The 26576-nt window shown below is 38.6% G+C and overlaps 1 protein-coding gene and 1 long non-coding RNA gene across 4 annotated transcripts in view, besides 1 other annotated feature; one reads left to right on the forward strand and one right to left on the reverse strand.

The window, feature by feature from the left end:
• Positions 1 to 2220: part of a mobile genetic element that runs on past the window's edge.
• RapGAP1 (Rap GTPase activating protein 1) overlaps positions 1 to 26576 on the reverse strand; it is an 81176-nt gene that overhangs the window by 50490 nt on the left and 4110 nt on the right. For 2 of the 3 annotated variants that reach the window (NM_144299.3, NM_001273279.1), the window contains exon 2: positions 20280 to 20684. The exons of the other annotated variant lie outside the window; for it this stretch is intronic. In NM_144299.3, the coding sequence (NP_652556.2) occupies positions 20280 to 20524 (245 nt within the window). In that variant the 5' untranslated portion in view covers positions 20525 to 20684. The remainder of the gene's footprint in view (positions 1 to 20279; positions 20685 to 26576) is intronic. 3 annotated transcript variants of the gene reach the window in all.
• Positions 19635 to 20144, forward strand: lncRNA:CR46063 (long non-coding RNA:CR46063). The gene has a single exon (NR_133071.1). It is a non-coding gene; the product is annotated as a long non-coding RNA:CR46063 (long non-coding RNA).

A 26576-nucleotide genomic window follows, 5' to 3' on the forward strand; every position in this document is an offset into this window, starting at 1 on the left:
TTCTTATCTCTAAAGCTTAACAAGTTACAGTTTCTTATAGGTAAAGCTCGATCTATAGATGGGAAAAGCACTTGAGGCTTACGACTATATTTCGGGTGTTTTGTGATTGTGTTAACTCCTCCCCTTCTAAGACGAAGGCTGTCCACAGACTTTTTACAATTGGCAAATCTATTTGAAAGCGGATCTTACGGGTAACATTGGTTGTGCACTAAGTTCCCATACTGCCAACCTGGTACTGCGTTAAACCATCGAAGGGAAGGCAGCTCTGCGTGTCTGGATGATCCGAGAAGTTCGTAAATGCTGCTGATTCTCCATGTCATGGGTTCGCAACAAGGTTCTGGAGATGATCGTAGCGAACTTGGAAAAAATCTTTATTGTAACCGTCGACTTGTTGACGACGATGATGCTGATGTTGGTTGAACTAGTTGACCATCAAAACGTATGTGTTGAACGCACTCTGGTTGGCGTCTGATGGCAGATATTATTCAGTTCGTCGTTTCAGTACCCAGGCGCAGAAATAGTTGCCGCATCTTTACGTCTTTAGCAGATACTACGTTGATAGATCTTAATTCCCTCTTCTACTCTTCTCATCTACTTAAGAGGTAGTTACAGTTTTAATACTAAAGTTTTGACAATAATTAAGTATAACAATTATAATTTTATAATAAAGTTCATTCAGATATTTTTGATATTAAAGTATGTAGTAAAACGCTTATTGATTGCAAGTATTGATTTTCCTATTTAGTTGAACAGAATCAGGAAAGGGTATTGATAACATTAGTGTTTTATTTTTTTTTTTTAATCGGGAATTTGAAATCTAATTAGAGTGAGTGCGCTATACTGTTATTATGCCGTTTTGGTAATGCATTTATTTTCTATGGTAGTTTCAGGAAATATTTGTGGTTGCGTGGACTTTAAGTTTTCAAATCATTCGGGTCTAGCATTTCATCACATACCTTTAAAATTTTCTAAAGAGGATGAAGCGGAAATAATACAAAATGTTTAAAGATTAAATAAGAAGGATTTGACAAATATTTAATTGAAAAATGTTTGCAAACTCTTTTACTAGTGTTCAGATTTCACGTTTGTATTTTGCTAACTTGGCGATGGTCACAAAAGGAAAAGAAATACTAAACCTAGCGTAGATTATCTTTATGAACGACCCTCCCTTTTATGAGGACCGTTGTCCCGAGGTCTGCTTCGATTAGTTCTTCCCTCGTAATCTTTGAAAACTTTAAAAGCGACATGAGCCGCTTTTCTCCACGACACATATGTTTCACTTTTGCCATCAAAATCTGGCAGAGATTTAATTATATCTAGAGGCTCGCTACAGACAACACCTGGTCTAATTTCAGCATCTACATAAGTTTCCACCTCTGGGGTGTTCACTGTTAATTTCCCGATTCGCTCATTCATCTCCTGCAATTGCTTTTCAAATGATTGTTTTTGGACTGCGAGCGCACCGGCAACAGCACTCTCTACGATCGCTTTTAACTGAGCTTCAAATTCCATTTCGCTAGTTGTCTTTGTTTTTGACCACCAATTATCTGATGACTTATTATTTTTTTCTGCACTGTTTTGCCTACTTGCCTGGTGCGCTGACCATTTATTTAAGCTTGACACTAGGTTGTCTAAAAGGTTATCACTGTCACTCATGTATTTTTATTATCAATACTCTTTGCATAGGTTATAATATAATAATAATAATAATATTTTTAATTCGTTCAATAAGCGTTATACTTACAATATAATAATAGTGATTAACAAACAATTTTAAGGTAGATGGTCTTAGTAATTAATATTATATTTTATGTAATCACGAAATTTTTATTTCTTAGGTTAGAGTTAATTAGCCAAAGCCGCTGGTTTTGTCTCCGGATCCTCCTTTTGTTATTTATTTATAATTATTCAGTTATCGTAGGTTTTTATATCCGTTTGGGCGCCAATTATCATTTTAGTAGATTTTCCATATATTTATTAGCGTAAGTTTATTAATTACAATAGGGCTTGCGCGGTCTGCACTTAATGAGACGAATAGTAAGTACGTGGCGATGACCGACGCTTCTAATCTTCCAAAATCGACTGACTTAAGTATAGCAAGAGTTCTTATCTCTAAAGCTTAACAAGTTACAGTTTCTTATAGGTAAAGCTCGATCTATAGATGGGAAAAGCACTTGAGGCTTACGACTATATTTCGGGTGTTTTGTGATTGTGTTAACTTATATATATATATATATAGCGAATATATAATTATATATGCTTTTCGCTTTTATAAGCTAGTGACTTATTATTATTTGATTGTTAGACAACATTTGAATAATATACAGAAGCTTAAGAGAGCTAGGGTATTCTATCTTCGATTCTGATAAGAAAAATCATTTTGATATAGCTACGTTAACAACAAGCGAAGCACTTGAACAGGTTCACACGACTACCTTTTCCACTCCCCCTCTATAATTCACCCTTACAAATTTCCTCATTTAATGAAATTTAAGCAGCCTCCTACCAAATTACAACCTCTTCAGTCGCTTCGAGTTTATAAGCATGCCCATTCAGCATTTATTTTCGCTCAGTGCACCAAACACTTTTCAACTTTTTGCCAAGGAGTGGAGCAAAGAAAACACAGCGCAAGAATACTACTGCTAGCGGGGAATCAAGAATTCAGAAAGGCTGAGCTCTTGCATAATTAGAATGCATCATGTTTGGGTTCTGCATCAGGAAGTTCAGGCAATCGTTTGGCAAATTTCATCAGTTTTTGAATAAACTAATTTGCCCGCCAAATTTGCATATCGGGCATCGAATGTCGGGGCAAACTGGTTTCGATCACATCTCTCAGATAGCATTGAAAAATGAGAATCCAATAAAAGCGATGAGGTCGAGTTGAGGGGTTAAAGAGCCAAAACGATGGCAAAGTTGAGCCTGTGCTAAAAGAGGAGTAAAAATTCAACATGCGGGCCCCGGAGCAAATCGCAGACAGTGGGCACACACAGAAAATGCTCTCATGCACATTAACAGTGCAGTGTCCTTACAATGTATTGTGAACACTCTGTCAGAAAAGGAGTAAAAGAGTGGGCTTTAAGGAGAAGGAGACCGTAGAGAGTCCTTACAAGTACGCAGACTGACTGCTTAAAAGGGAAAACTTAAGTCATCTTAGTTTCAACGCAGTTTAGATACTCTGCCAACTGTAATAAGAGTATTTTATTATTTCTATATACTGCATAATTTATAATTTTTCTTAAAATACATAATATTAATTCTGAAATTTTCTTTAAATTGTTTAATTACTATGGTATTATATACTCGAAGAATATAGGGAATACTAGCAGACAGCCAGTAACTCAGAGCGGTAGCATTCATCTACGTTAACAAACTCATCGTTCAACGAAGTCGGACGTTTTCAAAGCTGGATGTCCTGGGTGTTTTGTGTGTCCTGCACGAATGTCCTGTGTGTTGCGAGCTCCATGCAAATTTGCTGGCACACGCCTTTAAAGCCAATTTCAAGGAACCTCTGTCTCATTCGCTTGCCTACTTGTATTTGTGCTCGTTGTCCGGAGTTAATTTTTTCAATTAAGTGAGCTCCTGTCCTGCTGTTTTCCCTCTCTATGCGTTGGCCTTTCCAATTTAATTGCTCAGCACTGGCTAAATGCAAAATAGCAAAAAGTTTCCCCCAGAAAGTTTGAGGAGCTTAAGCTATTTATAGGTCTGAATGGGACTCCTGCTTTTTCCCAAGCCCCCACCCAGCCAGCACCCGAAAAGTCATCCATCCAACAGTCAAAAGTCACAAGTGGAAAAGCTTCTTCAGAATGTATTCCGATGATGCTGGGGAAATTCAGCTCTTGGACTTTCCACCGGCTGCCAGGAAAGCCAATAATGAAATTATATTAGCAATATTTCCAAGAGAAGATGCGAGAAGAGAAACGAGCTCACCCAAGGCCAAAATGGAAAAGTTTTTGGAGAAGGAAATGCACCGAGTTCTGCAAAGACAGATGGTTTATCTTGAAAATGGTTTTCAGGAAAAAGTTGGATCGGATTAAAATGGGTAATCCGATATATAACAGATAAACCTAGTTATTTTGTATATGTACTATTTAAAAACAAGAATATAAAGCCAATATAGATTTCAAGATATCAGGAAGCACTTTTACTACTGTTTTGAAAGGGTTCCATTATGTTATTGAAAATACATCGTAAAGATACTTTATAGCTAAATAAATGTTGTAGCTTGTGTTGCCTAGAACTCTTTTCACTGCTTATAGAAAATGGAAGTTTCTGATGTATTTATCATTATATTTTTATGATAATGAATTTTCCTACGCCTAACGAGCCGTGACCGGGATGTGTTATCCTTAACACCCTCGAACATTGGGGAACGTGTCACAAAATGTGTTTTTAATTTGCCCGACTCATGCCAGGGGTCAGGTGTTAAAATGCACTGTCCTTTTTAGCGGATTCCACATGGCGACCACACACGCTAGCCACGCCCACCACCTCCTCCTCCCTTTTTTATTTTGGCCCTGTCACAAGCTGAATTTTAATTTCCTGACATTTTGGCTCGTTAGCGGTGGCAAAATTGCAATAATTGATGGCAAACAAAAATATTTTAATTAATTTCAATGGATAGGCATGAGGTTTTACGGCCATCCTACTTCTACTCTTATTTATTTATTTTTTTTTTTTGCATAGCAGATACCATTCAGTCGACGTTTTATGGCCGTGCTCCTTGGCTCATTATTAAAGCCACCTTTTGTGGCTGGTTTTTATGTCTCTTCCACCTGGGTGGCCTCAAAAGGTGTCTGAGAAACGGGAGTGTTCCATTTAGAGCAGCTCTTCAGGTGTCACCTGAGTGCCACTTGATCACTACTAATTAAAATTGCTTTTGCCGTATCTGCGTCTACGGCTTATAGCCTACATTTTGCACTGGGTACACTGATTGAATTAAGCTTAAATATTAATGAGTTTTAAGTGTGTGCTTCACTCGTAATTTGATTGCCATGTTTTCATGGAGAAAATTATTCCAAATATTTGCTCTGTCAGAGACACACAGGCTTTTGGTCTCTCCTGCATCCCAAAATAGACTTCAATTTGTGCCAAATTTATGGAAATGTTTTATTTTCCGCCTTCGCAACATGAAAAGCTTTTTCTTTGGGCACACCTGTGGCCAAGAAGAAGAGGACGACACAGGCTCTGTGGAGTTTTCCCTCACCGAGTTTTCCTTTCTTTGTTGACCCCTGAGGCCAGTGGTTCCGCCCACTTTCTTCATCGGCTTTCTGCCTTGTCATTCCACTTTGACTGGTCATTTCTCATTTCGACTATTACGCATTCTTTATTCCTGGCAAATATTCTGCCCAGTGTGGGAGTGTGACAGGTGGTGGTGGGCGGGGTAGAACTTGGACAGCGGCCTGCCCATTTTAATTAAACTTCAATTTATTTTATTGCAATATTTATCGCCTCCTGGGCATATGGAACAGGCCATTTAATAAAACTCTCTCTGGCAACATTGCAATTAGAAAAGGGGGAAGGTTGGGAAAGGGAAGAGGGTAAAAAATACGTGATTAAATTGTATGCTTTGGGTTCTGCTCTATTTAAAATTCCCTCAGCAAAATCATAATCTAATTTTGAACTGAATTACAAGATCCCTAAAGGTTGGCAATAAAAAAGATATTTTATCAAAAGTATTCACTTTGCTGAACTTAGTGACACTTTTTTTAAGGCTTTAAGGTGTGTCAATTTATAATTATTATTACAACGTACATGTTAACGACATTTGTTCAAAGCAATTTTAAAAATATTTCAGCGAAGGTTTCATACTAAAAAACATATTTATTTAATTAAAATAATAATATAATTAAAATGTTGCTTGACTTTACATCTTTTGCCACTGGTATTTTTCATTAAAAAATTGACACTGGACTTGTTTGTTATGAATCTGCTGCATCGTTAATCACATAAAATATATTTACTAAAATAGCTGGGTTCCTCGAACTGAGTCTGATATTCCATGGCAATCCTTAGGCTCCAAAGAGCCGCGGACTCAATGATCTCTTCCCAGGAGGCCATGAAGCATCGCCCTTTGTGAAGGGATAAACGCATGACCGACCGAGTAAGCGTTCATTGGAAGCGATAAAATATGCTCGCACGTTGTAAAATATACGCATATTGCAATTCAAGTTCCCAGTCCAATGACTTTCTTATCAAAGAGCCTGGTTGGCGACAAGTTTCTCACGTTTTATCGTGAATCTTTTTTGCGTTTGCGATGGCAACAAAAGTTTTCCATCGTCCTGAATATATGTCTTGTATTATTTGTTGTCGCCTGTCTGACAAGCAAACCCACAACACTTGTGCGAACCACTTGATATTGCTCTGTGGCACATGTATATCCACCTCTTTCTATCTTCGTGTGCCCATCTCTTTCCACCTTGCCATCCACCTCCCCAGTGTCTCTTTTCATAAATATATATCTGAGGCACGCAGCATCTTTGCCACATTACCACATTTATCAATAAAGTGCTCGCAATATTGCAACTTCGAGGTTCAAACCGATGAAGAAGAGATCCCAGCCAGAGGGAGATGGTTAGAGCGGTAATGGATGGGGGCGTGCCATCTCTTTCCGACAGCGCCTGTGGCAGCTTTGCAGTTTGCAACTCGCAATTCGCAACTCGCACAATGTCCCGTTATCTGGCTGCTGCTGTTTGACAGTGGGCGGTTTTATGTTTCGGTTTTGGTCGCAGCTTCATCGTTTGCCGCCTGTCAACAACATAAATAATATTCGAAAAAGTGTGAAGGAATGCGGGACAGTGCGAACTGCCAACGGGCAAAAATGAGATGGATTCGAAAAACTTAAGAGGAATTTGAAATACGCTATCCGCAAAAGATATTGGATGCCTACAATCGTTTATTTTCGGCAAGCTCTCTAAGAACGCTTATCCGCCCTTCTCCGCGATTCTCAATAAGTTTAGTTACGCGATGTGCAATGTAATACTTATTTTCATTAGCTCTGAATACATAAGTAATTCAAATCAATGTATTTTTTTGTTAACAACCGTGTCACAAACGTTCGTTCAAAGCGAACATACCCATATATTCAACTTCACCGCTGACTGAACATTGCATATCGGCAACCAAATATTGAATACAATAAAATATTTATTGAATTACGGAAGCTGTCGCCGTGATTCGAGAGTGCTTCGCCTGACGCTTTCCGACTTTGGCATAGTTTTGTGGGAACGGATGGTTGAGGGGAAAACCAAGGCGGTACAGCTAGTTATTATTTGCTTCATGGGAAAATTATTGGTTTTCGGTGCAAACTTATTACACATCGATGAATCCATAGCAATCAGGTTCCGGGAATTTAAAATCATTTGCTTACCTAAAAGTAAAAAAATAATCGAAAAGCACAATTAGTTTAGGTTGTTTAAAAATAAAACGATGAAACTTTTTGATTGGGTTATAATGAGTTTCTTATGAAAATTTCTACAAAGGAAGCTGTTTGAGCGGTGGGTACTTTTGCAACATTCATTCTAAAGCCATGAAACCTTAAGAGTTATTCGTTGAAAATAGTTGACTTTTGGAAAACGGACTGTGGCAATGGCAACTAATTACCAAGTGAACTTCTAAGGGTTCAAACTTGGGGTCAGACTTCAGGCAGACTAAACACACTTCCTCTCCTCATCACTCCCATTTTTCCGATTACTTCCGCTCCACCTCTCCAACTTCCTCTGTTTGTCTGCCTTTCGGCCACTTCTTGGCCGCTCTTCGTCTTGGTTTTAATTTTGCACTTCCGATTGTTGGCCAAGAGCTCCAAGGCAGCAACAAAAAAAGAAACAAGGCAGCATAAAATAAAAACAAAAGTAAACAACGAAACAGTCAAAGACGCCTATTAATTTTCTTTTATTCGCCGGGAGTTTCTTCTGTTGTGTTTTTCGTTGAGCAATAGTTTATTGTTGTGTTTTCGGCACTGCTCAGTTGATTTTTGGCATCAGTTTTTGGAGCCACTTTGCTGCTGTTACCAACAACTTTATTAGCAGTAACAAATTTTTGTTTTGTTGTCGGTGATATAAGTTAAATGTACCCCCCCCCCCCTACCGCATTCCCCAACCTGCAGAATGGTTGAGCGATTTGGCGGCGATTGCATCGCATATATCGCATTTAAGCCAAAATGGTCGAAATGTTGCAACATTTTCCACATTTATTCACGCGCCACGCTTTGTTGTTGCTTTTGGCTTGTTGTTTTCTGTAAATGTTGTTGCTATTTCGGCTGCCATTGCATTAAATTAAATTACACGCTTTTAAGGTCTTTTCCCTTTTGCGTCTGCGGCTGGCTGCATTTCGCTTGTAGTTTTAATATTAACTTAAATTAGCCGAATTACATTTTTATTTTTGCTTTCGTTGGTAATCTTCGTGGCTATTTTAATGTTGGTTTATGACCTTTTCCCGCTACCGATTAAACAATTATATAATACGAATTAAAATTGTATGACGGTAAATACTAATAACGAGTGTTTACAATGGGAAAAGGTTCATGCGGATTGTATTGGATTCCCAATTGATTGGTGTTACAGCAATTAAATTATCCAATTATACTGAAACCAAGGGAATTGTGTAAAAGTTTATTTCATTTCATAATTCATAAATAAAAAGATTTCGCCAAACATTTAGGAAACTTTTCGAATGTCAATACTAAGTTTATGCTGTCCAAATATTTGTAAACGATTATCAAGGATATTTTTTATAAAATATGACCGAGTCTTTTGTCAGCCTTAACTTTGCTATCATACTTTAATAGTCTTGTGATATGAAAAAGCGCAGCAATTAGAAAAGTAAAACTATTACTATCATTACTAAAGCTCCACAGCCAGCTTTTTATTCTCACTCATTTCTCCGCTAGTCCGGTGCGCAGTTTTCCTTTTTATTCCCACCTCTTTTTGTCTGGACCACTTCGTCTACATAATTTCCCCTTGGACCAGCATTCAACTTCCCGACTGCGTGTGTCTGGGCATAATTCAATTTCTGGCTCTGGAATAATCCCCAACCCAGAAGCAGGATCTTTCAACTCCTAACGGATCGATGTTCAAAGTTTCTGGGCTTAAAGATTTATCGCTTAAATTATTAACAAGTTGTGGTCAGCGAAACGCTGTTGCTTTTATTAGTTGGACTATGTTCGTGATTGCCGTGTTGTAGTTTTGCATATAATTAAATTTATTTACCCAACCGACCGACAAAAAAGATACAAAAATCAGAACATTTTCTGTCTTGCTTTTGCATGCCCGAAAATATTTTGTGTTTTATTTACTCAACCATAAATGACATTTTTCATTTTGTGCAAATATTTTTGCTGTTTGTTTATCCATGGGGTTATTGTACATGAATTTGTTTATGTGTCTGTCGGATTGCTTATGTAATTAACATATACATTTGCTCTAAATTTGTGTGTTGGGGTTTTATAAACAATTCGTGTGAGGGGGTTCACTTAGTTAATTGCGGATGAAGGGTCGAAATATTTTTGGCACTTTTGCACCAATAGCGAAGAATTTACACGCACGAATGAAAATATGAAAATTCCAGGTCATACACTAGAAATGTCGATAAAATCGCTTAAATATTTGCCAAGCTATATTGGCATTTGAATTATTTTTTCTTGTTTTTTTCCATGGGCATTTACCTAAAGCTAAAATTAGAATTCCAAACTGTATAGTTTTAAATTAAGTGTGGGATGCCAATATTTATGTGATTGTAAGTGAAGGATAAAGGTTAATCCCATCCCCACGAGACCCTGAGGTACTTTATGACTTCCATTCAAGCAGCCACTTATCACCCCATTAAAAGCCAATTGAAAATGAGCACAAATCGAGCGCCAGACATTTCATTACGTTTTATTTCACTCGACGTCTGTTTTCGTATGCACCCTCTAATTTATGCATCGCATTTCGGGTCTGGACAACAAGATTTTTCGTCAGATTTTAAGCCCCTTGCACAGTCGTATGCAATTTGCTCGCTAATTGGCAAACACTTGCACTGCCAGCTATATTTATGGGCAGTTATTAACTAGGTAAAGCCGAAGCTTTGCCTGCAATCTGCATCAGGTCGCTCTACACTGAACAACACCACTCAACTTCATGTGAAACACGGTCCCATTAATCAGTGCGAAATTCGCCGCTGGCCCAGTCGGTCCCACTTTGGAAATAAATAAGCCGGCAAAAATTGGCCGTCTGTCACATTAAGAGCTTATAGGCGAAGGGAGGGCAATGGTAGCTGCGGCTTGGATATGGCTCAAATCCGCTGGGGGCCCACAGTCAAGTTGTCAAACGGGGGCAAATGTAAATGCAAATTAGCCATGTCACTGAGATTTCAGGACGTTTGTGTTTATCAAGTATAATACGAATCACATATTCGAATTAGCCAAATTACCTACCAAAACACACCCAAACAGTTCATTTTAGAACCGATTTAGGTATTTGTATATAAAACATTATTATCCAGTCTTTGGTCAACTTTTAATGATCCCCCTGGAGCAACACTATCCACACTAAACTAACTATTTCAACTGGACACTCCTTTCCGGCCACCAAGTTTTTAAAAAACACCACGGGGAGTTTGTTTGGCAAAAACGCCTTTTAATTGCATCGGCATTGTTTCCATTCATCCGTTCTTTATCCGATTGAATTGCAGAGTTGTTTTTTTTTTTGTGCCGCACAAATTGCATTGCAAATGCAATTGAAAAATGCAATTTGCAATTGTCGCCAATCTCCTTTGCACGCACGCGTGTGATGCGTGTGCAGTTGACAAATTCAAAACCAAAATGCGCATAAATAACGCTTTAACCCGCATTTTGGCCTATTCATTTCGTTTTGGCTTGTCATTTAATAGCCTCCAATACATGAGAAAAAAAATACAATATTATGCTTTAAATTAAATTGTTGTTCTCCGAAGCAACTGAATCTTTGCACAGAAAAAAATGAGATCGAAACTAAAAGTAAATTAAATGAAAAATCATAATAAATAACTTAAATACTATAAATTCTTTACAAACAAATATTAGTTATATTTAAATAAAATCAATTAGTTTTAAAAAATCATAAGACTTATGCGGAATTTCTTTGCTAGTATAACTATTCATTCTATTCGAACTGGATATGCAACATGCACATAAAATGTGAATTAAATATATACATCTGTAAAATAAAACAAGAGTGAAGCACCACAGTCCAGTAAACAATGCGGAATGGAGCACACCAAACAGTGGCTGCCAAAAGCCCTCGCCCCAGCGATTCAGGCATTCAGACACTTCTCCGTTTATTGCACCCTCAAAAAACCCCCATTTCGCACACCACGCGCACATTGGTCAGACAATTTGCAGTGTTGTCTCGCCTGCCAAATTTAACCCGAGGCAGCAGCTTCACTTGTTCGCCTTTTTTCACATTTCTGCTTTCAATTTTTTAGGTTTTTTTTAAGGTTTTTTTTTTTGTTTTTTACATTTTCGTGCCACACGCCATTTTCATGGCGTAGCCCCATAGCCCCTGCTGGCCGAAAAACGTTGCTCTCTATTTTTTTTTTGCAACACATTTTTCATAATTCTTGAGGCATTTTCCCAACCACCAAAACCGCCGCCAGACAACTGCAAAGTTTTTTCCTAGTGAGGAAATTATATTTTGCCATCATGTAATAATCTCCGTTTTTCTTCTTTTTTTTTATGTGCTCTGCCAAAAATATTTCATAGTTGCACTTTTGGAGTTGTGCCCCCTTTACCACAGAATTTGGTTCTTCCTATAAATAGTTTACTGCAAAGTAGGAGAATTCGAGGCGTAAGGGCGACCGGCGAGTCATAAATATGTCGTCGCCAAAGTCTATATCATGTATCTCTTGTGAATGCCATACATTTTGGGCACAAAATGCTACAAAATCTATGTAATAACTTCCGCACCGGCAGAAAGCTCAACAAATTTGGTAGCCAAGTAGTAGGAAAGGGTGGCCCATTTGGAGAAGAAAATGCAGGGGGCTTAGTACTTTGGCAACATTGGGGCAAAAAGTTTATGTCACAGACTCTTGCAATGTATCACCTAAAAGCCCCTCTATGCGCTTCTCACACTTTGTGGTGACCTTTAAAGAAAAAGTTGTACGGGTTAAGTGTAAGAATTACTACTGCAAACTTTTCTGTCAAAAAACACATTTTTTTAACATAGTTATATTTTTCCCAAACAAATTATATGTGACACAGTCCCTTTCCTTTTCCAAATGTCTTTGAAAATGGAGACCCCAAAAACGCCACTAAATGGTGGGAGTTTCTCCAGTGTCTTTGTGACCACATTGTTGTCATTGCACAACTCTATGCACACATTTCTCTCATCGGCACAATGGTGTTGGAGTAGTGATGGGGGTACGACAGGCCCCAATTAGGTGGAGACCCCAAGAGAGTTTTTGATGCCATGGCAGATAGTTTAACGGCATCTGTTCAAAGATCGAAATGAATTCAAAAATGCAGGAAAAAATGGAGAGAAGAAGGAACCAAAGCCCACGGGGCAAACAAAACTCCAGGTCGATAATCGCACAGATGCAGCATACGAAATATGTGAGAACAGGGCGTGGCCACGCCCACCCATTCCAAGGGCAATTGAATTGCTGATGAGCTTTCGGCGCCTCCTGCGACTCGTTTGAATTTTAAATGCAACCGCAGGCGATACAATAATAGCATACGAAATGATGCGCCGATCTCCCAAATGAGGCTCCATCTCCCATAGTATCCCTATCTCCCCGTATTTTTTTTATTTAACCCCATACCAAATCTTCACACTTCCTCTTTGGTAATCTAAAAAGCTCCCTCGGCACTCGTTCAATTTGAATTTTCAATATCTTCATGTATTCATTTATATATATTTAGATTGACGTCATCTATAATGCGCATACGATTTACTTGTTGCTTTCAACAATCAAAGGACACGCCCACTCCGCCTTGCCGCCCATCTGACCACATTGGAAAATCCAGACCTGACTAAAATGCATTACAGTCGTAATTATAGATATTGAACTTCTCATATCAGTTCCGCATAAAAGTATATGATATTAAGTAATAATTCTAAGTAAAATACATGGAATAGCTGTTATCTAAAAGATACTAAATGCTGACAAAGAAGAATTACAACTGTTACAACAGTAAGATTCCACTTAAAGAATTTCGACTGTAGCTCTAGTGGAATGCCTCTAGATTGGAAACGAGAAGAAGGTGGAGCAAAATGCTCGTTGTACGTAGAGCAAAAATAAAAATTGAAATTATGGTAAAGCAGCTTTGAAACGCGCGACTTTTTGGTGTTTGACGGCGACTTTTATGGCCGACAAATGAATGCAGCAATACAAAAATTGCCCCAGACGAAAATTGAAAGAGACAGCAACAGACACGTAATTAGCCAACAACTTGAGTACATAGGTAGCTGCGGTGAGAGGGAAGGGGGGCAGAAACGACAGTACCCCATCAAGCCTTAATCGAAAGTGAATTTGAAAGCCCATTTATATTTCATTTAATTGCGGCCAAATCGAATTCAGAATTACTTTTCGATTTTAATTGCGTGTTAATTAGTCTCTCCAATTAACTCAAGAGCTGCCCAAATTTAACTCCACTTTGAGCAGGTGCTTTTAATTGTGCCCACAAAAAGAATCTTGAGCTTGAGCTGATTTCTCGCATTTTACTTGTCTTAGATTCGAAAACGAAAGTTTAGTTTTCAATGGGCTGCGGTTGCATGTGGCACGCCAAGAAATATAGCGATACACTTTTGCCTTCTTTTTTTAGGAGCTTCTTTACTCGATAATAAATAAAAGGTGTAAATTGGGCCTGAGCACGAATTGGTAATTTGGCAGGTTACAAAACGATTTCCATTGAATCGATAAGTAAAGATACTTTATGCATAAGTGTTTCAAAATTTATAACAAAAAAATATAACTACTAACAAATGAAAGTTATGTTGGCGATTCGTCACTTAATTATACCTAACACAACAATACGAAATCTTACTTAAATACTTTTCAAACCTTTAATTATTACTTTCATACGCTTAGTCATAATGATGATTCTACATTTCTCTGATCTCAACTATCTTTTCTTTCTATCAAATCATCAGCATTGATGTTAAACCTCAGATATCTTTGATAAATTATAATCGTACCGTTCGGTTACGTGTGCATATCAGCGATTGATCAACTTTGATAAACAACAGCAAAGCATTTTCTTTCTTCGGCATCCAATAAATTGCATAATTTTCCATTGATGCGATCCGATTCGGTGTGAAGTGTTGTGATGTGATGCGATGACCTTCATCTTGCCCACCTGCCACCCCGTTTGACGCCCCTCTTCTCTGCCCACCATTACAATGAACTTGGCCGTCGATGACTTTCTTTTGTCCGATTCCTCTTATTTAATTCCTGAACTAATGCTCGCTAATCAATTTAACTATCGCTCATTTGCCAGCCACACACATGGTGCATTAAGCAAACCGGTTGCGCGTTCCTAAATGGCTGACCGCGAGTATCTTGTCCACGGTAGCCGGAGCTTGAGCATCTGTTTCTTGGAGGTAGCTCAATCAAATGTGAGCCAACTATTTTTGGTCAGCTGCCAAGTGGCTACAAAAGCATGCCAAAAACGCTCCAAGTGGCGTCGGCGGCGGCTTTTTTCTGACCCACTGACTGAGATATGTAAACATTGCCTATCGCTACAAGTATCTGCAAAAAAATATATTGCTAAAGTTTCTTACTTCTTGTTGCCAAATGTAATTAACTTGTCCGGAAAATACAATTATTCTGTTTCAAGTATCTTTTTAAGCCAACGATATGCTTTACCAATAGTTAAGTTCTGTGCTCAGCTGTTGCCCCATTTAAACTCAGTTTGAATGGAGAAATTAAGGAAATGGACGAAAATAACTCCCAAAATAATATATTACTTTAACAAAAACATATATTATTTATTTTATTTTAAAAACAAAATTGTAAATAAGATATTAAATATTTCAAAAATATATATAAAAAGTTCAGTTATTAGCCTCTTTTTCAAAACTCTTTGCAGAAAATTGATAGCATTCTAGGATAATAAAAAAGTTGTCTCAAGTTTGCCCAAAAACTTTTCCATTATTCACTCTACGCAACAACGAAAATAACAACAAGCCACAGTTCAATGACAATTTCCACTTGAATTTTTGGAGCTCGTCAAAGTTTTCGTTGTCGTTTATTATTTTTTTTTTCTGGGACGCTTCACCCATTTATGAAAATTGTATGTCACATCAATTTGATATTTGCATCCATCAACAAGAATGTTTAGCTGTGCCCGCAAGACGCCGCAAAATGTAAAAGTTTGTGCAAGTGATTTTAACTTTTATAACTTTGTCATTGCTCCCCCTTTGCCACTTGTGTCTCCGTTTACAATTTCCAATTAATAATTCATAAAGATTTCAGCTTCTCCTATGTTGTTTCAGGCCCGTGAAACCTCCAAGTCGATCCCCTTCTTGTGGAATTGCCAACACTTGTTGTTCAGAGTGTTTTTCTTGGCAATTTGTCTGCGAGCTTCATGGAAAAAGGTCCATAAAATCGGGAAAGAGATAGCCCAGCGAGTGGAAATTTGTTTATGCTGCATGGTAATTGGGTTAGCAGTGATGGAGCCACGCTGATGACGTTGACTTGCATCCGTCAGATGCAGCGGCGCATCCATAAGATACAAAATTCACCAAGTGCAGTAAATTGCCTCGGGCAGAGTTTTTTTTTCGCTGTCAGCTCTTTCACTTCATTAGGAGAAATTGGATGAGCTGCAGATTTGGCTGATTTCTCACACATTTTTTGTGCTTGCTCTTTTACGAGACACCATTTGATTTATTCGCATGATTACGTTTTTAATGGTCATGAATATTTTTGGTTTAAATGGGATTTGAGTGCAGATTTTCTAGACTGCAAAGAATTTCTTGCAAATAGAGAGATATGGCAAAAGTCTTAAATAAGAGAAAGGCAACACGTTAAATTAGTTATAAAAACTATTAATTACAAAATTTAAATGATTAAATAAAAATTGATTCAAAATGTTACACCAAATTCTATATCTTATTTATGATTAAATTCCATGAGTATTGAATTTAAGGTTAAATCAGATGCTAATTTATATTCAGCACTTCCCAGCCCATTTTCCATTTGAATAATTTCCCAAAATGATGTTCCACGGTAGCAAAATGGCACAGATGCTTAGATAAATCTTCAAATACAGAGTTTTGTTGCTGCTCCACAAACCCAGCGAACTTAACCATAAAAACCTCATGCATAAGTCATAAGAAAGACAGTTTCAGACAAAGACAGAAGCGATTTCTGTTTGATTTTATGTACTCGTTTCTTTTTGCATAACCAACAAAGGTGACTTTTGTATGAGAGTAAAAATGGTAAATAGAAAACAAAAGTTACATCAGTTTGTCTGGGGTTTGTGGGCATAAATTAGCGTCAAACTGCAAAGAAAGAGGGAGACGGGGCTAGTGGGGTGTGAATGAGGAGGACATACATACATACATATCTCACCTCTTTTAGGAGAACCGAAATGGAACGTTGCCCAGAAGTTTTGCCCAATTAGTGGAGGCATCAAAGCAAACACCCAGACGAAGTCAGTCAGCCAGGTTCACCGGCACGGAAAATCACCACAGGCCTATGCTCCGGTCCCTATTTCCTTTTCTACACTGAAATAAATAAGCGCCGAGAGCGCATCCTAAAAACTTTACGCAAATAGCCTTTCTCAAACTTGGAAGCGAACTACACAAGCCAATACAGTTTGCAATGCAAGTATCTTATTGATTCAGATAGCAAACTTTTTTGGGAAAAATTAAAAAAAAAATAATGGCACACAATTGTTTTCGGTGCACTTCTCCCTCAGGTTGTTCCTTCGTTTCGCCCCATTCTTGTTTCTTTTTTATTGATTTTCCTTGGGGCGTTTGCTGCCTTGACATTAATTTAATTGTTGTCAGCATCTTTTGAACTCTCCTCCCACTCATGTGTCAGCTGTCAGAGCGTGGTAATAAATTAAAAAATTTAGAGCGATTATGGGCCTGTACAATCCAAAGCCCCAATTGATCTCTGCCGACCAAACTAGTTTCCTGCTCGAACTTCGTAACTGAAATGGTATGAAATCACAATTGAATCGGCAATCGTGAACTTGGCATTGCCGAATACCACTTGGCCCAATGACAAGTTACTTTTTTTTCATCCGTTATACGTTTCCAAAGGGGTCTTTTGGTCTTCGCGCTTGGCTTCTTTATCAAGATTCAGAATACTTGTCCATTTTTTTCTCCGGTTAATTGTCTCTTTTTGGATGAAAATCACGTATGTCGGGGGCCTCGTGTTCTGGAATAACGAAGTTGAGTCCGAAGTAAAATCGGGGTAGGCCTCAAGTGAAGTAAAATGAAGTCGCGAAAAAGTCACGTGCAAGTCCTTCGCGTTTGGCTGTCCTTTTTCCTACAACTCTACCCTGCCTTATGGTGATGGATGTCACTGTAAGTCTTTCAGTTCTGTGACCTAATTTACAGTGTCAGTTTGAAGGTAAGATAAACACTTGGACACAAAAAAGAGCTTTTTCTATAAATATAAATTTATGTAATCTTTTTAATTTAACATCAGTTCTGTAAGGCATACACTTACCAATATTCCCAGACACCATTGTTAGATACTTCCTAGCTCAAAACCACCCACAAAAATACCAAAAACACTGGGCGTAGATCCAGACAAGGACAGATAACATCTCGTGCTACGTTATTAAAGCTGCTGACATGCCAAATTATCTTTCCAAATTAAAGACAAACACTACGAGCGAAGACAAGGAAAAAAAAGACCCACAGAAATATAAAACCGAATAAATGTGGAAAAAATTGGAAAGTGATAAATGGTTTGGCCTGGTCAGCTGGCCACATAATTGTTGTTGTCATGTTTGTTGCTTTTGTTCAGCTATTTGGCGCAATCTTTGCATATAAATTAGCCAGAAAATGCCTTTTCAAATGGCCGAAGAGAACTCGAATCGAAAGAAACCGAATAGAACAGAACCCGAAACAGAACTCCAATTTGGTCTCGCATTTGACTGACAGGCAGTCGGCCAAGTTGATTTTTAACTGGGCTAACTGCGTTGGCCCCCTTTTCGCAGGCAGAAGAATAAGCGTTTCGGGGTCAACTAGCTGTAGCTCCCCAACGAAATGGAGATGAACACGAAGTTGCAGATGAGGATGGAAATGGAAATGGTGGCATAATGGGAGCAGCGGCAGAAGACACGAGTCTCAGACAACTCCGAGATAAATCAAAAATTGTTGGAAAGCCAAAGGGGCTTGGGGTGTTACGAAAAATACCGACTAATGTTAGGCATAAATAATGCAGCAAGGGACAAAGAAGCAACCGAGGCAAGCCCATAAGCCCCAAGTAATTAAGTCAAAAATAGCCAAAAGTCAAAGGCATTGCACACGAAAAAAAAGTATCATTAGGTCTTCAACTGTTTTTTAATTAATATATTAAGATCAATTTTAGGGAGAAATTATAAAGACGCACATTTGGGTGCAAAAGTCGGGTATGTACTTTAGTTAAACAACAAAATTCTAAGAAGTGGCAACGGTTGCATTAGTTTTCTTACAAAATAGTTTCATTTTGTTCTCTGTATTAAAGACAAAGTTAAGTTCGCCGAAGGGGAAAAACAAGAAGGATTGTTGGGGTAATGAAGGGCGCCAACGGAAGTGTTTATGTTTTGAATATTATGTTTTTAACAGAGAAAATCCCAAAGTAAAAAGAGGAGCATAGAAAGAAAATTGTCTTGTGTGGGTGGAGGGTGTGGAAAACAAAAGATATGAAAATCCCTTTTGATTGTCAAGTTCAGGAGACAAGAGAAATGAAAATGAAAATTGTTTCTGTTTTGGCTTTCAGTTTTTTTTTTGTTTCTTCTCTCACTCCATTCACCACCGACAATGTGACAATGCAGCTTGTGGATAAAATTATTAACAAAACTGTGCCCACGGCCACGCCCCCAGGCAGGGACCCCAGCCCATTGTTTGCCAAGATTTTCCCCACCATTGCCTTGATGTGTCTCTCTCACAGCCATAAAGCCATAACCATCCGCAAGGTATCAATTACCAGACTCTAATGCGAAAATAACAAGCCGCAAAGGAATGGCCAAGAAATTTTAACATAAAGGAAAGGGAAACGGGGGAAAACTGGGTGGCATCTAAGCTGAATACCTCGTAAGAGAGCTGACCAACAATGGAGCTTAGAAAAAAGAAACACAACCGCCAGCGTGAAATGAAATGCAGTGGGTGAGCAAGTTGTCAAATATAGAGGAAGAAAAACTTAATGAAATGAAGAGTGGGTGGAGATAGAAAGTAGTAGAACCAGAACTTGTGCAACAAAGTTTTCCATAATTTCAATAGTATATTGTCAATCAAAGCTCTCAAACAGATACTATATTCGTTCAAACTTATCGAACCAAAATGTGGTTTTGATGGACACGTTGATGCCATTGAAAAGTTAAGTTGCAGATAAGACAGAAAGTGTCTTATGACACTCATACTGAACTTGTCAATTGTCAAATGTCATATAAACTTGCATTTCTATATATTGAATACTAAATATTGTTGCCATGCAAACTTGAGAATGAATCACATATGTACTGCCTTTTGTTTCATTAAATATAAATATATAATAAATACTTTAAACTTCCAGGAGCTGCATTTCTCCATCCAATTTACATCCAATTCATGCATTAACCATTTTCCATTTAGCCACACCTCATCGCAAAAACCCCAACTCATCAAGGCAAACGTAAAGAAAATAACTGCATTTGCGGTGAAATTTGTTAACTGGCCAACAAATGTTGGCAATGAGAAGGGAAAACTGGAAAACCGCTGGACGATGCACCCATTATGACAACGTCAGTCAACCGCAGCGACCAAAGGAATGCGACAACAGGAAAATGGCATACAAAAAAAGAGAGTGCTCTTGCTTTGGGTGAAAATAACCAAAAGGGAGCCCTCATCAAAAACGCATCTATCATTCGACAGATTGCACAAAAACTACAAAGATACTGACTGTGATCCAGCTGTCACAATTAGGCGAAAACCAGGAAACTGAGAATTGTTGCGAAGTGGAATATGTAAAATTAAAATTAATAACTCAAATGTAATGTATTCTTTCTTCATGACCTTCTTGAGTTCCCAATCTATTTTCCTTACAGTTGATATCAGTGAATTGTTTTTATGTTTTTTTTTTATAAATGTTAAAAGGGGGAGTCCACACTTTGAGATTTGCTTACGTACCCAGCTGGTGATGATCCTTGGCTGGCGCTCTTGCCACCGCCCGTGTGAATGTGCCGCTGGGGGGGCGTTGGCTGGTGGTGGGGCGACGAGGTGGCCGAGACGGTGGGCGTGCCTCCGTTGGAGGAGGAGCTGCCACCACCCACTTGCCCCTGACCCGCCAATTTGCGCTTTGGTGATAGCTCCTGGGCATTCTCGCAGACATTTTCCGTGTTGACGACCTGCTCCAGCATGTGTATCTTCAGCATGATTGATGGATTTGATTGACTGACGTTGTTTTGATTTTGGTTTCGTATTTTTGGTTTTGAAGTATTTTTGGTTTTGTGTTTTTTGTTTGCTTTTGGTTTTTCCCTTTAAATGGATTCAGTTTTTCACATGAGTTCACTTCACTCTTTTCATTTTGCTGCTCTGCACAGGGGGGGAAATAAAAATGAAGTTAAATTTATAGCACAACACTTTTCAGCATGTGTTTTTCCTTCGTTTCATTCTTTTTCCTCGTTCACTCGGTTTTTATCTTTTCCCGATTAATTAAAGTTCAGGTTGCGGTCACTTGAGCCGAAATTTCCTTACGCATGTTTTACAACCGTTGTGAAACCAATTTTTTTTGTGGCCAGCAATAAAAGAATGGAAATTTAATAAGTTTATGCTGCCCGACGTGATGGTCGTAAAACTCGGTAAGAAAAAATCGTGTCTTCAAAAAACAAAGAAAATCACTCAAAGGTAAATGAATTTGGATTCTGGGTGAGGCTTAAGTGCACATTATTAAAAAGTAATGCCGGGGCTGAAAACTCTCTGCCCAGCCGAGCGAGGAAAAGCGCGTGAAAATGCGTGCAAAACAGAGAGGAGACAACAAACAACCCGCATATGTTTTTCACGAAAGGAAAAACCCCGAGGCATAACCACTTGCCAGGGCGGGCAGTCACTTAGGCACCATGTCCCCACCTTCCGGGAATCCGCAATAAGCCCTCATAAAGCGGCATAAAAAACTTCGTCTTCAACCTGCCCCACTGACAATTGGCTTAGGTCTAAAACAAGCCAAAGAAAATGTGAAAATTTCCTGAATGGTTGAGTCGGGAAAACGCCCCCCAAAAAGGTAATGCGATGGCGCACGTGTCCAAGTGCCGCCACCACAGAAACCGGGCAAGATGATTTATGATTTACGGCATTGACTGAAGGCATCTGGCCGTCAGAAGTCCATTGAGTTACTCCTGCAATTCCCGGATTTTCCTACCCAAGGCCAGGCACCTCGCTTAAGTGGTAATGTGCGTACATAACGAGAGTTGTGAATGGTATTATGGCAGATTTTTGGGCTGGGGTGGTGATAAGAGGGTTAGTCAAAGGCAGACAAGCTAGAATTTGATGAAAGTGAGCCTGTTACGACCAAGAGGAGATGAAATGCACTTGCTTTAAGCCACTTATGGCTTGCTTAACTCTTCGGAGAAATTTAAGGGGCAGGAGTGCTTAACTTTTACTATACGAAAAGCCAAACTTCAGTAACCATGCTTCACCGACAATAGAATTCAATAGAATAGAATTCTAGCATAATTCAAAATTAAATTTAATCATTTCCGACCTAAAGTTAAACTCAGCTTTGTGAATGCGCCTAATTGCTTGTGTACCATAAATGCCTAATCTTAAGCTATACTTAATTGATTGGATTTATCGTTCACGCATCCAAGCAAAACCTGGCAAATATTACCCAACTGCTGATATGATTCAATTCACGCACTTCAGGCCAAGTGCGCCTCCATTGCCGTTGACCCAAATTGGCAAATCTCTGAATCTTCTCGGCAACATTTGGCAAATCACTTGCCCAGATTGAGATACCTCGCAAGCTCTGTTATGCAATTACCCAGTGTAAAATAAAATTTATACATATATATAATTCCTTTCGACTCAAATCGCATTAAGAGCAATCAAAATTTATGCGGCCATCTTTTTCAGCCTAAACACGCAACTTCCGTTGTTGCAAATTCGTCATTTCCGCAAAAAAAAGCAACAGGCACTCTCATGTGAGAATGATAAAAAAAAAACAATAATGACTAAAAAACATCAAAATAAACCCAACTCGAAATGAAATTGAATTACGTAGCGTAGAAAACAATTTGCAAGCGCAAGTGCTAAATAATTCTTTGCGGCACTGTTGGCTGCATTATAAAAAACGCATATAGAATAATTTATTTAAATCAGGCTCAGCAACCGCCCCCAAGTCGGCGACGACAACCTTTTATGGTGTCATGCAAAAGTAAAAAGAGAAAAAAATCTATAAAAATTTTATATTCATTCATTTGTTGTTGCGCTTGTTGGCTGTGGACAAATTAATGTCAACCGTATAGGGGATCGCAGGGGGCAAAATCTGTCGAATCGTGTGGGCTGCTGGGCTGGCTAATAGTTGATTCCAGTCTCTCAAAACCACCCAGTGGGTGGGCCTTTATCATGGATGAAAATATGGGATGAATGGCGAGAATGCGGAGAAATAGAAGGCAAGTGTGTCACCCAAACAATGATAATTTTTTTTATTGTTGCTCATTCAATTTGGCATTTTTATTGATGTGTTGTGATCCGAGTTGCAAATGAAATTGTGCGGATTTCTTCTCGATTTTTTTATTTTTGTTTTTCTCTGTCTTACTGTGATTGGGTTAATGAAGCCAAAACTCCCATTCTCGAAGTTTTCGTTGTTTACACAGTCTTTTTTAAGACGATATGTGGTTGAATAGAAAAAATTTATGTGAACTCTATCGGAAAAGTTGCGCACAATTGAACTGTATAATTCGATAAGAATTTTGTAAATATTATTGAAGTATCTTTTGGGATCGGTCGACTTTTATTCACCCATTTAATAAGAATTTAAATTTGAACGTAAATATTTTATATTTATATCCTTGAATGACAAGTTTACTTTCCGCCAAAGTCTACTTTCTTGCTTTTATTTTCATTATCACGTTATCGCAAAACAATCAAACAGTGATAAGTGTGTCAAGTGCTCGACAAGCGCAACTTTCGGCAGCCCCATTTTTAAATTTTCCCCAACACCCCTGACAAATAATTGCGTCAACGTTTCGCAATCAGATTTCAGTTACTATTTTATGGTTATAACTTTTGTGTCGATACGTCATAAACAGAGTGTTTGAGTTGCCATTGAGTCACCAAGTGGTATATTTTTCTAGTATTATCGGAAATAAAAAGGCGGGTTCTTATCAATCTTCAAGTGAATAATATTTCAAGGGGGAAATTTTGGAATATTTTAAGCCGCTGAATACACTCGTACAACATCCGGTTCCACCCATTTTCCTACACCACACTTCTGCAAGTTCAAAGTTTGGTTTCCTTCCGTGTGTACATTTCCCCATTTTCCTGTTAAGTGGGAGAATTTAGGACTGAAAAATTGGTTGCTTGTTACTTTGCTACACGTGTTTAAATATTTATGCCTTGACAAATTCTGTAAACAAATTTGTCTTTTGCTCTCCGGCTTGGTTTCATATTGGCTCTTGTGTTATTTTTCTCGTAGCCGGGCTAACAAACATCAACAGCTGTTGGCAGACCGAGTTGCTCCGGTTTTCTATTTTTTTATTTTTTTGTGGGGCAACAACTTCTGTGAGAGCAATTCTAGTTGATTGTGACTTCTGTTCTGTTTTTGTTTCTGGTTTGGTATCGGTTTGTGTCGGCTGTATGCCATAGGTATCTTATCTTATCGGCTGCCAATTTGGCTGAATAATCAGCTTTTGGATGGGCGCAACCTTGACTACACCCACCAAAACCTCCTTTCCAAATTCAACGGGGGAGTTACTTTATGTCGAACACGGAAAATGGTAGATATTTGTGCTTGTAAGTGAACTCTAATGGGAAACTGATGTAGCAGCTTAGGAGTTTGAGATACTAAAACTAGTTAAAGGTACACCGTTTACACATGGTTTAATTTTTTGACATTTCGGGGGTACGATAAAAGTTTTAATGCTTTTAAGGAATGTACTATTAAAACTTTGTAAGCTCAATTGCTATGAAACACAATGCACAATTCCCGTTTTTAAAGTATTTCTATTTAGCCGTAATCCAAATAAGTTTAAAGTTAAATATCATTTGACCTTTTCCCATTATTTATATCTCTTTACAGGAAAATGGTTTGAGACCAAAGACCTTGTTGCCACAATGTTTTGATTTACCTCCCCTTAACCCTTGAATCCTGAAAAAACAAATAGCTTCAAAGCCTAATTTTTGAGAACGACCTTGGCTTGTAATAAAAATAACAAAATTATTAAAAATTATAAGTTTCATCATGTTTTCGTTAGAAACTCGGCCACTAAACTGTATACTTTATTATTTTTGGCCCAGGTGCGAACAGGTCGTAAACAAAGGAGGAAAATATAGAAAAATCGAGGCAAAGGCAATTAAAGTGAGCACTAAACGTAGAGGCAGACACTCCCCCCGCCGACCGTCCGACTTTTCCATTTCCAATTCGGATGCGAGCCATTTGGCACTGGGCCATGTCATGGGAGAAGCGGCGGCACACGCCCCATAAATTAAATTCGCGTGTGTTTTTCCACGAATAAACGCAAAAGGGGGTGAGGGGGATCTGCGGCAGTTGAGATAAGCAAAAGGTCAACACACAACGCGTTGGCAAAACGGTAAATTTTGCAGCAGCCTACAAAGCCTTAGTAAGATGATCGAAAATGGGGACTTTAAATTACCAACTACTTTGCTTTTATCACAAATATGTTTTTACTTTAAAGAAAGTATACTATTCCATGTTAGCTTAAGCAATACTTAACTTAAATTTATTTAAACAATCCTTTAAAAACTCGATCCTAAAACATGTAGATCTAACCTAAAGAAATAAGTTTCGCAACTTTTATGTACTGAAATTTAAGGAGTTCAGAATGCACACTGTATCCAAAGTCCCAACATACCCTCGCCTTTTTGAGTACTGGTCATGAAAGGGAATCCAAAATCAATGCAGGCGAATGACACGCCGAGGCTTATCCGCCTCTTTCGCCTTTCCCCTAACGACATCTCTTTCTGAGCCAAGCTTTTGTGCTGACTGCACTTCAACTTGAACTCTCGAGTGGCGGCGAGAAAGGGAGGCGGCGAAAAGTGAGAGGGATGACAAGACAATTGATGGGCCAGACAGACGCAGAACGATGAATGGACAGCCGGAGAATCCGAGAAGCGGAGGTGTAGAGTCCAAGAATCCGAGTAGCGGAGGAGACGAAGGCGGCGGGGAATCAGAAGCAGATAGCAAGAGATGTGGCCAAAAAGCAGCTGTTTTCTTGGGATTGTTTTTCACAGCTTTCTGTTATTGTCCGTATCTTCACACCGAGCGACAAGGCCAATTTGGTTCTCGAGTTCATTTACATTCCGCATCGCTGAGGTTTACTTTACATCCCAAAGAGAGTCAATGGGGCGGCTCTTCTGCGGACTCCCCCGCCCCAAAACCAAAAAAAAAAAAAAAAGTTATCTGTCAAAAGGCAAACATCCGATTCGTGCGGCGAGAATCTCTTCTCGAATGGCATGAATATTTGATGAGCTGTCGTTTACCTTTTTCGCCCTCGGAACGAACTGCAACAAATATTCGGAGCCCCAAAAATGCAACAGGCAAAAGCAAACAAAGGAAAAGAGCAGGGTATCCAGGTGAGTTCGGAATGGGAGCATATTGCCAAAAGCGGGAGATGCAATGGTAGAGGTACGGAACTATATATTTACCTTGCGAACCATGGATGCTCTTAAAGACCTCAACTTACATATGTTTGAGATCTAATACCCTAATCTGCTAGAGACGCTTCAGTTTTGTTATTAATTTTAATTTTAAAATGTATTAGGAATTTTTTATTTAATTGGTAATATGTTTATACCTGAAGGGTTTGTATAAGCTGCATTTATAATTACATTATCAATTAAATAAGAGTACACAGTTTAACAAACTATTCCATATCTAAGTCCGGCCACCAGGTCTCTATAAAAAATATGATTTTTATGATGTAGCGACTCGCACAGCTCGTGTTACCCCGTTTTCTCGAAAGAGCAACTGAAATTCCAGAAAGCTGCAGCTGGCAAAGCAGTGAAAACAGCAAACAACCAAAACAGCAGTCGCAAAACTCGCACACACATGCCAATAAATATTTTTGCAAGCTGCAGCAGCGAGACAAAAATCGAGAAAAAATTTAACGAAAATGAAAAGTCAACAGCAGAAAACACGGCAACACAAACTGAAATCATTTCAGGCCAAACCCGTTTCAAAAGCCAAAAAGAAATTCACGTGCTCTGCGAATTTACCATACATACATTTTTTTACTTTTTGACCGCCGG

This window comes from Drosophila melanogaster, chromosome 2L (genome assembly GCF_000001215.4).
Source record: "Drosophila melanogaster chromosome 2L".
In the NCBI taxonomy this organism is placed as follows: domain Eukaryota; kingdom Metazoa; phylum Arthropoda; class Insecta; order Diptera; family Drosophilidae; genus Drosophila; species Drosophila melanogaster.